General features: G+C 45.1%; 1 protein-coding gene across 15 annotated transcripts in view; it reads right to left on the reverse strand.

The window, feature by feature from the left end:
* Window positions 1–13,454, reverse strand: part of SVIL (supervillin) — a 233,621-nt gene that overhangs the window by 61,808 nt on the left and 158,359 nt on the right. For 10 of the 15 annotated variants that reach the window (XM_046011364.1, XM_046011359.1, XM_046011360.1 and 7 more), the window contains 6 exons: window positions 7,171–7,251; window positions 4,074–4,970; window positions 3,546–3,716; window positions 2,796–2,830; window positions 2,171–2,232; window positions 1,734–1,873 (listed from right to left, as the gene is read on the reverse strand). In XM_046011364.1, the coding sequence (XP_045867320.1) occupies window positions 1,734–1,873; window positions 2,171–2,232; window positions 2,796–2,830; window positions 3,546–3,716; window positions 4,074–4,970; window positions 7,171–7,251 (1,386 nt within the window). The remainder of the gene's footprint in view (window positions 1–1,733; window positions 1,874–2,170; window positions 2,233–2,795; window positions 2,831–3,545; window positions 3,717–4,073; window positions 4,971–7,170; window positions 7,252–13,454) is intronic. The other 5 variants (XM_046011368.1, XM_046011369.1, XM_046011357.1 and 2 more) reach the window with 4 other exon arrangements.

The following is a 13,454-nucleotide window of genomic DNA, read 5'->3' on the forward strand; positions in this document are numbered from 1 at the left end:
AAGTACTCTGGGGATAATTACTAAAGAACTTGAAAAGCAATTACAAACTGAGCAACTAAGAGACAGAGTTGATGCAAAGTAAATGGAATAAGATTAGGTTTTTAAAGCTTGGAAAGGATTTACCCTGACTTCAGAATAAATGTCTGGATTTTTTAGAATAACTTAAGAAAAAGTTAATATCATCCACCAGCAAATCAGTAGATTACGCTCATGTCTTAGAATGTTGTACTCAGCCTATTTTGTACAAAATTGGTATCCTCCTATAACCTACACACACATCAAAGTAGCTTCAGGGAGCCTTATGAGGTGATAACTTTTGTTTACATTTACTCTTTTGCTCCCATGAGTAGTTGCTCCTTAGTAAACAACAGCCCCTCAAACATTAAAAAAAGAGCTAGGGCACCTGAGTGGCTCAGTCGTTTCCTTTGGCTCAGGTCATGATCCCAGGGTCCTGGGATCAAGCCCCACAGGGAGCTCCCTGCTCGGCGGGAAGCCTGCTTCTCTCTCTCCCAATCCCCCTGCTTGTGTTCCCTCTCTCGCTGTGTCTTTCTCCGTCAAATAAATAAATCTTTTTTTTTTAAAGATTTTATTTATTTATTTGACAGAGAGAGATCACACGTAGGCAGAGAGGCAGGCAGAGAGAGAGGCAGAGAGAGAGGGGGAAGCAGGCTCCCTGTGGAGCAGAGAGCCTGATGCGGGGCTCGATCCCAGGACCCTGAGATCATGACCTGAGCCGAAGGCAGCGGCTTAATCCACTGAGCCACCCAGGCGCCCCAATAAATAAATCTTTTTAAAAATTTTTAAAATTTTAAAAAATAAGAAAAAGTAAAAAACCAAAAGAGCTGATCTGCTCAGAGTTCCTAATGAACACAAGAAGTGCTCCTCCATAGACACACCAGGAAGCTGAGGAACAACTGGGTAAGGATGTGAGCAGCTGCTCTAACAGCAGGCCCACAGGTGTGGGCTGCGACACAGACGCCTCTTGGGGTGCCCATGCCCTGAATGAGATGAACGCGCTTTCTTCAGGAAGGCTGTGTGTGGGTCCAGTGGGGAAGCATGAAAACCATTTCTAAAAACCCAATAAAAGTTTTCACTTGATTGAAGCAATTATCTCTGAATGAATTACTTTGGGAAATTCATTCTGAACATATTGGAGTGGACTGCTCAAGTACTTAGAAAGTCCTCAAACTTCCAAGGAATTATTTACCATTTTTTGGTGACTATTTAAAAATAAATTAAAAAACAAAACAAAAACCCCTCCAACCCCTTATCTTTTTGAGACAGCTGCTGAAATGCTATCTGGGGTTTGCCTGAAAATGAGGCAGGAGGACAGGTGAAGTGGATGGGGTTTTGGGAGCGCAAGACTGGCTGGGCTGCTGACTGTTGAAACGCAGTGGTCAGTACACTCGGGCTCATTATGTTAATCTCATGGTTTACATTTTCCACTGTGAAAAAGATTAATAAGAGAAAGGCAGAAACCAAAAAAATTAAAATTCGCCTTGAGGTTTTTCTAGGAGATACAACAGGCAACACACCCTGTTACAAAGCTCAGAGACACCGCAGGAAGGAAAATCCCGGAGTGTGAACATCTCTGTGGAGTCTAACCGAACCATCTCCTGATCGCTTCATTTTTACTTAAACGTCTTTAAATCTTTTTCTTTCTCTCTCTTTTTTTTTTTTTTTTCCCAAGAAAACTTTTCAGCCAGGCCCAGAGGTCAGGAGGGGGCACTTACGTGGCTGCAATGGCCACCTCCTCGGTGGTAACGGGCTGGGTGTGGGATCGGTCCTGGAGCCGCCGCAGCCTTTGCTCCACGGCCGCGTTTCTGGAGCGTCGCTTTGGAACATTTTTCTCATCAAATGATTTTTCCATTTCCTGAGATCAGAAACGATGCGGAATCCTTATACGTTTGCGGAAAGAGCACTGGGGCTGCTGTGTTTCTGCTCTGTTCCCAGACAGGGCCCCCCAGGAGGGACCCCCTGTGAGGCAGGTGTCATTCTCAGAAGAGTGCACCTGTGCAGTGGGGGGGGGAGGGGGAGTGTTGGGGGGAGGGGTAGGGAGGTCTCAGCCAGGGGCTGAGAGGCACATGGGCCGCGCCAGGCCAGGCGGGCCGGAGGGCCCCGTGCAGGGAGCAGGGGACGGTTTCACTTCAGGCACCTCAGTACACCTTACCCTGAAAAGCAGCCTCTTGGCAGCGACACTCAGCTTGGCTCGTTCATCTACCTTCTCTTCATCTGTAAGAGGCCACAAAATAAAAACTGAACATTATTAGAAAAATGTAGGTGAAGTCTCTGAAAAGTTTCCCAAGCCTGACCCTGGAAATCCTTTGAATGTAAGAATGGATGTACCAAAGATTATAATTGGCAATATTTTCCCCCTGGAGGGATCCCATTCTTCTGCTCAGTGAAAAGGTGCTAATTTCCTTTGTAATTAACCAGACAAAACTCGGTCTGGACAGGAATTCTCTATGACAATATTTGGACAATTGAGGTTTAAGAATAGATTTTATGAAAGGAATTCTTTGTTGTTACATAGTAACAAGAAATTAACAACAAAAAGCTGCTGCTTTAGCAAATCAGTTATTTCGGTATAATTCATTCCACAGTTCTAACTCTCTTAAAAATAAGGAAAAGCTCACACGAGAATCTCAACTAAGTTTTATTAGAGTCACAGAGAAAAAACCTGCAGCAAAGAAATCAGTAGACTCCTTAACCTCATCCTCTCAAAAAAGCAGACTCTTACAGAAACCTAATCTGGGTGAGATGACAGAAGCGACAAAAGGAAAACAGATACTTGCCCTCCACGGCTGGCATTTCTGAATGCGAAGCAGACCTAGGAAAGACATTAGGCAAATAAAAATAACAAAAAATTAGCTGGTGGGAATAGAAGATCCAAATAAAACATCAGATGAAAAGTCAAAGTAAAAGCAAAAGTAAAAATTCAATCGAACTCTCTTAAAGAATATCATCCTGCTAGCAATCCTCATTGTGAATACACAGATATAGGTGTTAACGGACACAGTGCAGTGTGTGTGCACACAACCCAGCCAGGTGCACACCTCGTGGAGACAAATCAGAACTGAGTGTGACTTATTAAACACAACTGGTCAGTTTGTACACAAACCTCATCCTCTCTACGTGTAAGCATAGGAACATGTAAAACTCAGATACGACAAGTAGACAGACATTTAGAAAGTGAGTGTAAAATCCCTAGTTCTTTGCACAGGAAAATCTGGGGAATACTCACTGTGGTTTCTAATTTAACGAGGGCATAAGAAATGAAAAACAGTGAACAAAGAAAAATAACGTGTCTCACTTCTTACCATCTGAACACAACGTAAAACCGTACTGCGATACTGTTGTCACGGGCAGCATTCTTTAAAAAATGCATGTGTACAAGCCACATAAATGTTCCTTATAGATTAGACGGAGGAACGATGGAATCACCACAACCCATTTAAACATCGCCAGGACTGTCCCTGTGGGCAGATCCCGTACGATGGCTTTTATATTCCTGGACTACAGAACTACACATCACGCGTGCCTACCTATCCGATTCCTTTCGTTCGGCTGAGGTTATAGGTTGAGTTCTAAATCTCTCGGAAGTTTTTCTACTTTCACCAGGAGAAAAATAGCGTCTTGGTTTCCGGGACCCTCTTTCCCGTTCCACACCGGTAGGCAAGCCAACGCCTTCGGTTGACCTCTCCACCCGGGGTTGGCTTTTAGAATCATTGGGAGGGAGTGCACAGAAGGGAAATGAGAGACAGAGAGAGAGAATAAAGCAAAGGTTTATGCATCTCAGTGAGGCAAGGCTCAGACACCGCCAAATCCCGCCGCATGCCCCGACCATGCACTTGAAGGAGGGGGAGCAGTCCAGCGACCCAGTACTGTAGCTCCCTATTAGTAGGCAGAAGCAGAATGGTAGTTTTCAAGCCATTTCCTGTACGGTCTGCCCTGCACCCTGGTGAGCTGAGCTAATAGGACCCAATGCGAGACACACCGCAAGTGGCAAAGTGAATAATTCTGCCAAGGGCGTGCAAGTGACACATCGGGAGGGTGCGTGAAATGTCACCTACAGTTCGGGTTTCTTGCTGGCATGGACAGACTCCAGAAACGCATTTCGGAGCTGGGCGACAGAGACCTTCGTGTCCAGCACGCCGACTTCCAGGGGGGGCCCTTCAGCTTTGGAACTCTGCCGCTCCGGTTCTTGCCTGGACGCGGGGTCCTTACCCTTCAAGGCCTGCAGCTGAGGGGGGCCCGTGTAGTCAGACAGGGAGCGGGTGAGGACCTTACGTTTCTTTGCCACGGCCTCCTGTCTGTGGCCTGTCATCCTGGCATCTTGGGACACGGGCTGGCTCTGAACATGCAAGACCATCTCGTGTCTACTTATCCTCTCGGCGGGCGGTTGCTGAGCGGGAGGCGGGTGTGACAGGCTCTCTGGTTCCTTCTGATGTTCTGAGGGGACTGGGCTCCCAGCAGGCTTGCTAACGTCATCGTTTCCAGAGGGGTCTTCGTGGCTTCGCGTAAGCCCATGGTCCTCCAATGCCAAAAGCGATTTCCTGCTTTTCTCGAGAGCTTCAGTGAAGAGCATATCTTCCTCCGCTTTCGATTCACAAATGTGGAGAACTGGGGTATCCCTTCTCTCACTTTCTAGAACCTTCAAGGTGGGAGGCTTTCTGACATTCTGGGTGGCGGACCCCCCCCAGCTGCATTCAGACACGTTCTCTGGGATCTCTGAGGTCACCAGCGTGGCCGTGTGAATGGGGTCCGCCGGCTGGACGTAGCCTCGGATCCGCTGTCCCGCGGAGCTGGCTGCCTTGCTCAAGACCCTATCAAAGGCCGAATTTTCTGACTGAAAGGACGAGTAATGGATGGGCACTGGCTGATGTCTCCTCTGAGTGAAGGGCTCGGAGGCCACCTCAGGGCTGCTGCGAGCACTCTCCTCTCTCACCATTTTTTCTCTAACCTTAACTCTTTAAGAAAGAAAAAGGATTTAAGTTGCAAAGTGCAGTAACCGCTTCATAGGGAGAAAGCATGCGTGGATCCCAGGCTACCCATGAGCAGAAATCCACCCAAAGGCAGAACCCCCGGTGACAACGCATTTCTGGTGGTTCACGTCAGAAACTCACTGCCGGCCGGGTGAAGGATTGCGAGTTTCCAGATGTGACTATGTCAGTGTGGCACCAAACCCACTCTGCCCTCCGTAAAGCTGAGACAGCTCAGATGCCGTCCTGGGGGAGAATGGATGCCTTCTGACGAAACGAATGACCAGAAGCCACAGAAAAATCCATTATTATATACCACCAGTATGCATGAGGGCACATCGAGGCTGTTGGTGGGAATCTGTGAACACTACACATACAGGCCCGGTGTGTGGACTCTGGGTGGGGGCAGTTTCCAAGTATACACACACCTAGGGGCCAGATGTAATAATTTCACTGTCTCCTGGAAATGTAAGAACATTTGTGATTTTTAAAAAATTTTTAAATGGAGCTCAAGACACAACACACAATCACCCCTTTCAAGCACTCAGCTAAACATTCCCAAGCGTTTTCATGCAATGCAGACTGTATTCATTCATTCCTAAGACATGTGACCAGTTTGGACATCATTACGACTAAGCATTGTAGCACCAAGAAGACTGTTAGAGAAAAGATATTTGTTGAGAGAACAGACTGAATGTTTTCTCCCCTTTGGAATTGCTAGTAGACCCTTAGCTAAAAACTAAAGTGAAAAGAGATCGCTGTCATTTCTGGAGCTACTTAAATATCTGAGAGCTAAAGTGAAATCCAGTTGAAAAGCTACAAAATCTTATTCTATTGCTGCAGAAGCAAAGTAGCCAAGAGCTCTGGCTGGGGCACCTAGGAGATCTCAGTTCAAAACTGGCTCAGCCAGTTCTAGCTGTGTGGTCTGAGGCAACTTACCTGGCTCAGTTCTTGGCTTTTAAATTGAAATCCTCGTGACAAAATGTAATGTGATGTTGGCAAAGCACTTGGATGGCTCAGTACTAAGTACTCTTAGCAAAGAGTAACCATTTAATAGTGTTAGCTAGTACTTATCTCTGCTTTCTGAAATGCCACAGAGTGAAAAAGGAGAAACCATTGAAGCTGTTCAAGAATGGATTACTAATTGGCAATAATCCTTAGAAAGTAAAACACATTTTTGGAGTGGGAAAAGTGATTTCTTGGGGGACTATAAACACTCATGTACTGAAGATCAGTCAGCAAAAATATTTATTTACACTTTTGGAAGAGAATATTTTCTTAAATGACAAATGCACCCTGCTAAATTTGATATCAACTCCTACGTGTATTTCATCAACAAATGCAGGATATCTACATATATTTCGTTAACAAAAAATTAAACACACACAAAAGGCAGTTACCGTGAACAATCCAGGAGGGGGGAAAAAAGCATTCTAAGTTGTTATTTTTCCCAGAGACTAGCCAGTGTTGGAGGTTTTCATATTTATAAGCTTTGTTAATCAAAAGAAGACTGAAATGTGGTTCAAGTTCTCCTGTGGAATGTGTCCTTCTAATCAGAGACAATCTGAATGTTGTCCTCAGCTGAGAACAAAGTGACTGTTAGAAACTCAGTATATGGGTGCTTTGTCCTGCCAGAGACTTATTCATTCTCCCTCCTTCCGCCTCTCCCTGCCCCCAACCTTAAAAATGAAATGATAGGGGGGTTTTTGTCTGCCTTTAAAAGCACATGCCCTAAGGGTAGCTGATAAAAATTAACTATTGGTTTAGAGACAAGGAGACATGAAAAGGAGGAGGCCAGAAGCCCTGGCCCAAATGGGACACTCCCTGGTTAGTTAGTGAGACTCCAGAGGAGAGAAACCAGGAGGAGCCTCACTACTGCCCCCACTTGGCGGTATGCAGGTTGGTGAGAAAGGAGAAAAGCAAGGAGTGTCATCAAAAAGATTTTCAAAAAGAGGAAAAAACGAGGAGAGGGAAATACTGTTAGCAGGGATTAGGGCAATGGGAGGAGAAAAGCAAATGTTCAGAAAGAAATTTCCAGCAGCCCCTGTGAACACATCATTGTCAAACGCACTGCCATGAACAGAGGGCAAGAAGAGAGTTAGCGTTGGGTAATGTGGAACAGCAAGGCAAGTCAGCAGGGGAGAAGCACGCACTACGCTGAAGCCAAGAGGTTTAGCTCAGCATATACCTGGAAGGCCAGTTGATAAGAGAAGGTGTGTCCCCTTCGGAATCTTTCTGGAGAAACCACTCATGTTTGGGTTTCCCGGTACTATCGTGTATAAGAGACAAAACTTTAGATAATTTCTATTCGAACGACAACACAGGTATAGACAATTATAATCTGAAACCCGAAGGCTGATTTCTGTTAGGTCAAGACTAATCCTGGCTTTCGAAATGTATAAGGAAAATGTATAAGTGCATTTTGTCACAGGGCTTAAATTCACAGCACAAAACTCCCAAGGACATGTGGCCCATTACTAAACTTAAGAGCTAGAGATAAATCTATCCAAAGCCACCACATAAAGTGGATAAACAGGAGTCTGTTATACTCACACTCTCCCCACAAATACCAGACAATTTTCTTGTAAGAAGTTGGATTAAATGTCAACTCATCCTCTAATAAGTTTTGTCAAGGGACATTGGTAAATAACCAAATACAAAGATAGCGTCCATGCAAAACAACACATACCGAATAAAGGAAATCAATAAAAAGAAATTCAATGAGATCATGTCTTTAATTGCTCTTATACATTTTCCTATTGCGTTTGTCACTGAGTAACGCAACCAACGTAACAATGACATAACCAATACCAATTCAGGGCAATTCAATAAATGTTGAGTTCCTACTATGTATGAAACCCTGAACTAGGCTCTGAGAAATAACAAAGGGGACTCGGGCATCACCCCAGCCATTAAAAAACTTACACTATGGCAGGCCAGATAACATAGGATTTATACATTCATCCCTCCACACACGATCGGATATTACGCAAAGTTGGATGTGAGGAAGGATTATGTTAGGCTGAAGATATTTCAGAACAGGCCAGAAAAACCCTGTGGAAACCACGTAAAGCAGGTCACCGGAGGAACAAACCACTGATGTGTATCATTTTACGATGCAGAAAGAGAATGTTTACCAGCTCAGAACCATACCAACTTATTTGTAAGAGTTTTCAATACAAGGCTAGAAACACACTTTAGCTCAAAGCAGTATTCCAAAAAATAGAACGATAATTACAGTAACATAACCTTAATTTTCTAAAAATCATTTTAGTTCAGGTTTTAGCTGAAGCTGATAGGTAAGAGCCAGTCTGTAACCACTGCCCTACCTTTTGCTGGGACCACTGAAATCTGTCACATTCTAGGAATGATGATCTCCCCTGCCTTTCTGCCCGGGAACCTGTCCACCCACCTCCCTACCCCAGCATCACAGCAATTCAGTCTAGTGAACAAAAAATTCAGATGTACGGAAAGCCGTTTTATTTCCAACTATAAAAAGTCTAATTTCTCAACACTCATTTCAGCATAGGACTTTTTTCAGCCTACCATTTACAACTAAGAAAGGAGGGGATTCCTCTAGCATGGGATACAGTGGGAGGAGTGGGAGCAGCTGATATTTGCTACCGAAAACCACCCAGTTAATATAACTAATATGCCCACCTCACAAAATTATTTTAAGATTCAAATGCGTTGTGTGTGACAGAATGCTTTGGAAACTGTGAAGTGCTATACAAATTTTGGGACAGGGCTCTCATTGATAAGACTAGAACTTGGTCAGCACCACAAAATAAATAAATCAATAAATAGATAAATACATAAAATAAAAATTAAAAATGATCAGGGTCTTGTTTAAGAATATGTTGGGCCAAGCACCTGGGGTGCCTGGGTGGCTCAGTGGGTTAAGCCTCTGCCTTCGGCTCAGGTCATGATCCCAGGGTCCTGGGATCAAGCCCCGCATTGGGCTCTCTGCTCGGCGGGGAGCCTGCTTCCCCCACTCTCTCTGCCTCTCTGCCTACTTGTGATCTCTCTCTGTCAAATAAATAAATAAAATCTTAAAAAAAAAAAAGAATATGTTGGGTCAGCATCTGGAAAGGGACAATCAGACAGACATGGGAAGCTGGCTGGTTTCCATTTATTCATTACACCACAGGAATGGAATTAGCCAAAAAACCAACATCCTCCTGTATGTCTCCGAGTTACTGCTTCTATACTGTAAAGAGATGAGACATACAGAGTCTGAATTCAAAAGTTGTGGGATTTTTCAGGAACGTGCGTCCAGCCTCAACCAGGAAGACGAGTCTCTTGAGTCAATTTGCATCAGGAGTGATAGAGAAAAGTATTTCGCAAAGTAAGGCACTAGGATCCTGGACGTTGGCTGAGGCACTGACCTGGGTGATATTTTTGGCCATGAGGACCGGAAAAGAGGGAGAGAGGGGGTGGGGAGACACCTAATCTAGACACTTTCTGCCCGTGGGCTGTTCTGGGCATGCCCACCCACCGACTGGCAGCATGTGCTCGCTCCTCCACCCTTCTCTTCCTCTCCAACAAGCAGCATCTGCTACAGGCAATCCCTCCCTTCACCCGCTCCGCAGCCTTCTTGGTCTCCTCCTCCCCCGCCACCATCTGCATCTCTAGAGCCTGGGGTGCCCAAGACGGGCTTCTCTCTTTCTCCATTGACATTCAGTGCCTTGATGTTCCCATCTGGCTTTCACTTCCATGCCGACCTTCCCTTCAACTCCAGCCTTGGACTCTACTGGCCACTGGAAGCTTCCATTTGGATATCCTGCTTCTCCCTCTCCAATTCCCCCTGCCGGTGTTCCCTCTCTCACGGTCTCTCTCTGTCAAATAAATAAATAAAATCTTTTTTTTTTTTTTTAAATGTATATTGGGGCACTTGGGTGGCTTAGTGGGTTAAAGCCTCTGCCTTCAGCTCAGGTCATGATCCCAGGGTCCTGGGATTGAGCCCCGCATGGGGCTCTCTGCTCGGTGGGAGCCTGCTTCCTCCTCTCTCTCTGCCTGCCTCTCTGCCTACTTGTGATCTCTGTCAAATAAACAAATAAAATCTTTAAATAAATAAATAAATAAAAATAAAAATGAATATTAACTGGCTCAGATCATAAGCTGGTGAAGAAAGTCTGGGGCTTGAACCCAAGTATTGTGAGACCCTGCCCAAGTCTACAGCTTCTCCTCCAGTGAGTGCTCTACAGGCTTTCAATTCTGGAAAATGAATGGATAATGAATGAGCAACCCCTCCCTGGCTTGAGTGAGAAATGATGGAGTTGGGTCACAGGTATTCACAGGCTCTGGGCCTAAGCAAGGAAGGCACCAAGGGCGTCCTGGCCACACCCACAATCCCGACGGGATGGAGGTCTCTAGGCTGTGCCTGTTCCACCTTCAGCAGAGAGCCTGGAAATTTCCTGTAAACCCCACAAAACCCAACAATCTTCTCCCTGTTTTTTCTCCAAATGCACAACGTGAAATCAAAGGAGTCTGGCAGCAAAGAGCAATTTAGCTTGGAGGGCACTCACTGCTGAGGAGGGGGTAGGAGAGGGGTGCAGAGGCCCAGACCTGGCAAGGCGCACAAGACCTTTTCTCCTTCCCCCACCAAAGCAATCTATAGCAGAAGATAAGTGTAAGAATCAACCATCTGGAAACGAGAAAATTCATGGGAGGGAGAAACTGGGAGCAGGTGATACTGGGTGTTAGTGGGAGGGATCAGAAAATACTCTGAGGCCCAAGGGAACATTCTAGCCTGACTGGGTCTCTGGGCTGCCCCTGCTCCTCTGGCACACATAGAAAAAGAGAATGTGACATGACACCTCATTCACTAAACCTAAATGCCACTTTCATGGGCCCTTTTCAGGCTCAACATCACAAGAGCTAAACACAACTCACCACTCACTGACACATGTTCAATGTGTCTGCTATGCTACAGGTGCAATGCCCGTATCAGGGAAAATCATTTTAGCATGCACACCTGACTTCCTTGCACGCTGAGTATCCACTAGGAAATCTGAGATTTAAAATCAGCTCTGGGGGCACCTGGGTGGCTCAGTGGCTTAAGCCTCTGCCTTCCTTCGGCTCAGGTCATGATCTCAGGGTCCTGGGATTCGAGCCCTGCATTGGGCTCTCTGCTCAGCGGGGAGCATGCTTCCCTCCCCCCCACCCCCCTGGCATGCCTCTCTGCCTACTTGTGATCTCTCTCTCTCTCTCTGTTAAATAAAAAAATAAAATCTTTTAAAAAATTGTAATTCAGTGTACCTTCATAATTGATATAGACAACAGTCACACTAAGGGATTTACTTGGACACAGATGTTTAGTGCAGTTAATGGAATTTTTAAATTCAAGATTTCTTTTCTCTCTTTAAAAGTAAAAACTCGTTTAAATACATAAATAACAAATGAAAATGTGGGTCAAACACAGTCAATGCCACAAAATCCATTTGAATCTTTTTCTTTCTTTCCTTCAAATTCTCCCCCCAAAGCCCAAAGACACTGAAAAACCTGAGGAGAGAGCAGAAAACAACCCAGAGTGGTCACTCTTAAGTGTTGACATTGGTGAGAAACCAAATTCTACCTTTTGCATTAAATGCGTGGGTCCCCAAATGGTAGGTCAAGGTCTAAAAACGATCTCACCAATTCACAGGCACTCCAAAACAATGGGATATAATGGAACTTTGTGGACCAAGTTCTCCATACACTCTGACTCTGAGACTGACAGGTGGCTAAGGGATGTCCAAACTCCGATTAAAACGTCTATCATTTTGTAAGAGTACAAAATTTATTTCTGGGGCCCAGGAGTCATTGTTTTTTGGAGAAACAGTATAATAGCAGGTAAGCTTTTAAAAATAGAGCTCTTAAAAAAGAGATCACATCTGAATAATGGCAAATAATGCCTTGGGTTCATTTTCTTTCTTTAAATATTAAATTGATGCTGCTATTTATTGTAGTGTGCCTTAATGTTATGCATAACTGTTTTTACTAATTAAAACTTAGTTTAAAAAAATGAACCAGGGGCACGTGGGTGGCTCAGTGAGTTAAGCCTCTGCCTTCAGCTCAGGTCATGATCCCAGGGTCTTGGGATCGAGCCCCACATTGGGCTTTCTGCTCAGCAGGGAGGCTGCTTTCCTTCCTCTCTCTGCCTGCCTCTCTGCCTACTTGTGATCTCTGTCAAATAAATAAATAAAATCTTAAAAAAAAAAAAATGAACCAAGTGGGAAGGGTTGGTTTGGTACAACAGAACAAGTTGAGTGCATGATACCATCGGGCTATGGCAGGTAAATTACGTCCTTGCAAAGAGAGTCAATGATTGATGGTGGACAGAGGCACAGCAGGGATATAAAACCCTTTCTCTCAGCTAGAGCAATGGTTACATGTTTACAAAACTCCCTAACCTGCATTCTTAAAATATGTGCATTTCCATGTGAATTATGCCTCAATTAACAAATATACCACTGCTGGATTAAAGTGAGGATTTCTTGGGGTGCCTGGGTAGCTCAGTCAGTTAAGTGTCTGACTTTTGATTTCAGCTTAAGTCACAATCTCAGGGCCGGGAGATCCATCCCCGTGTTGGGCTCACACTCTGGGCATGGAGGCTGCTTGGGATTCTCTCTCCTTCTCCCTCTCCCCACCCAAGGAAGGCAGGCAGGCAGGCAGGAAGAGAGAGACAGAGAGAGGAAAGAAGGAAGGAAGGAAGAAAGGAAGGAAGGAAGGAAGGAAAGAAAGGAAGGAAGGAAGGAAGAGAGGGACACAAATAGTGAGGACTTCTTGAGTAATGAAAGTCTAGAAATACAGAGTCTTCTTAGAGCGGAAGCAGGATGAACATGTGAAATAACCAATTTCTTCCAGGTCCCCTCTGAACGAATCTCAGTACTGAATGGCTAAATGCTAAGCCTCGGATGAGAAAGCACAATGACAGAAAGTGTGTGTATACAGATAGAACTGTCTAGAACAGTACTGGAGTCTCAGGAAGGTGCCATAGGGGCCCTCCCAAAGTGGCTCCAGCTTCTAGCTCCCAGCTGGATTTGAATCTCCACATCTCCAGCTTGGATGTTAACCAGCCCTGCTAGAACAAAGTGATCCAGGGACTTGGCTGCATTAGTCATGAGACTAACCTAGACTCAGCCATTCAGGACTGGAGACCGAGTTCACAAGATCCCAAAAGCAGTCCCCCCTCAACCAGGATGCTCATTCATAGTTTCATAATATTTATGAGCACACGGACTCAGGCTCACATCCAAGCACTCTAACTTCAGACAAAGTGGAAAGAGCCTCGCCACACGTATGTGTCACTCAGAGTGTGTTCTGCTGACCGGTGTCCCTGGCCCATGATGGGATTAAAGACCCACACCAAAGTGGAGATGAGCAATGTCCCTAAGCCTGCTGTTGAGTTCAGCTGACATTTTTGCTCATAGCATGATGTTCTTGATGAAGGAAGGGACCCATGATTCACATTCAGCTGCAACCCTCACG

The sequence above is a fragment of the Meles meles genome, chromosome 7 (genome assembly GCF_922984935.1).
Source record: "Meles meles chromosome 7, mMelMel3.1 paternal haplotype, whole genome shotgun sequence".
Classification (NCBI taxonomy): Eukaryota; Metazoa; Chordata; class Mammalia; order Carnivora; family Mustelidae; genus Meles; species Meles meles.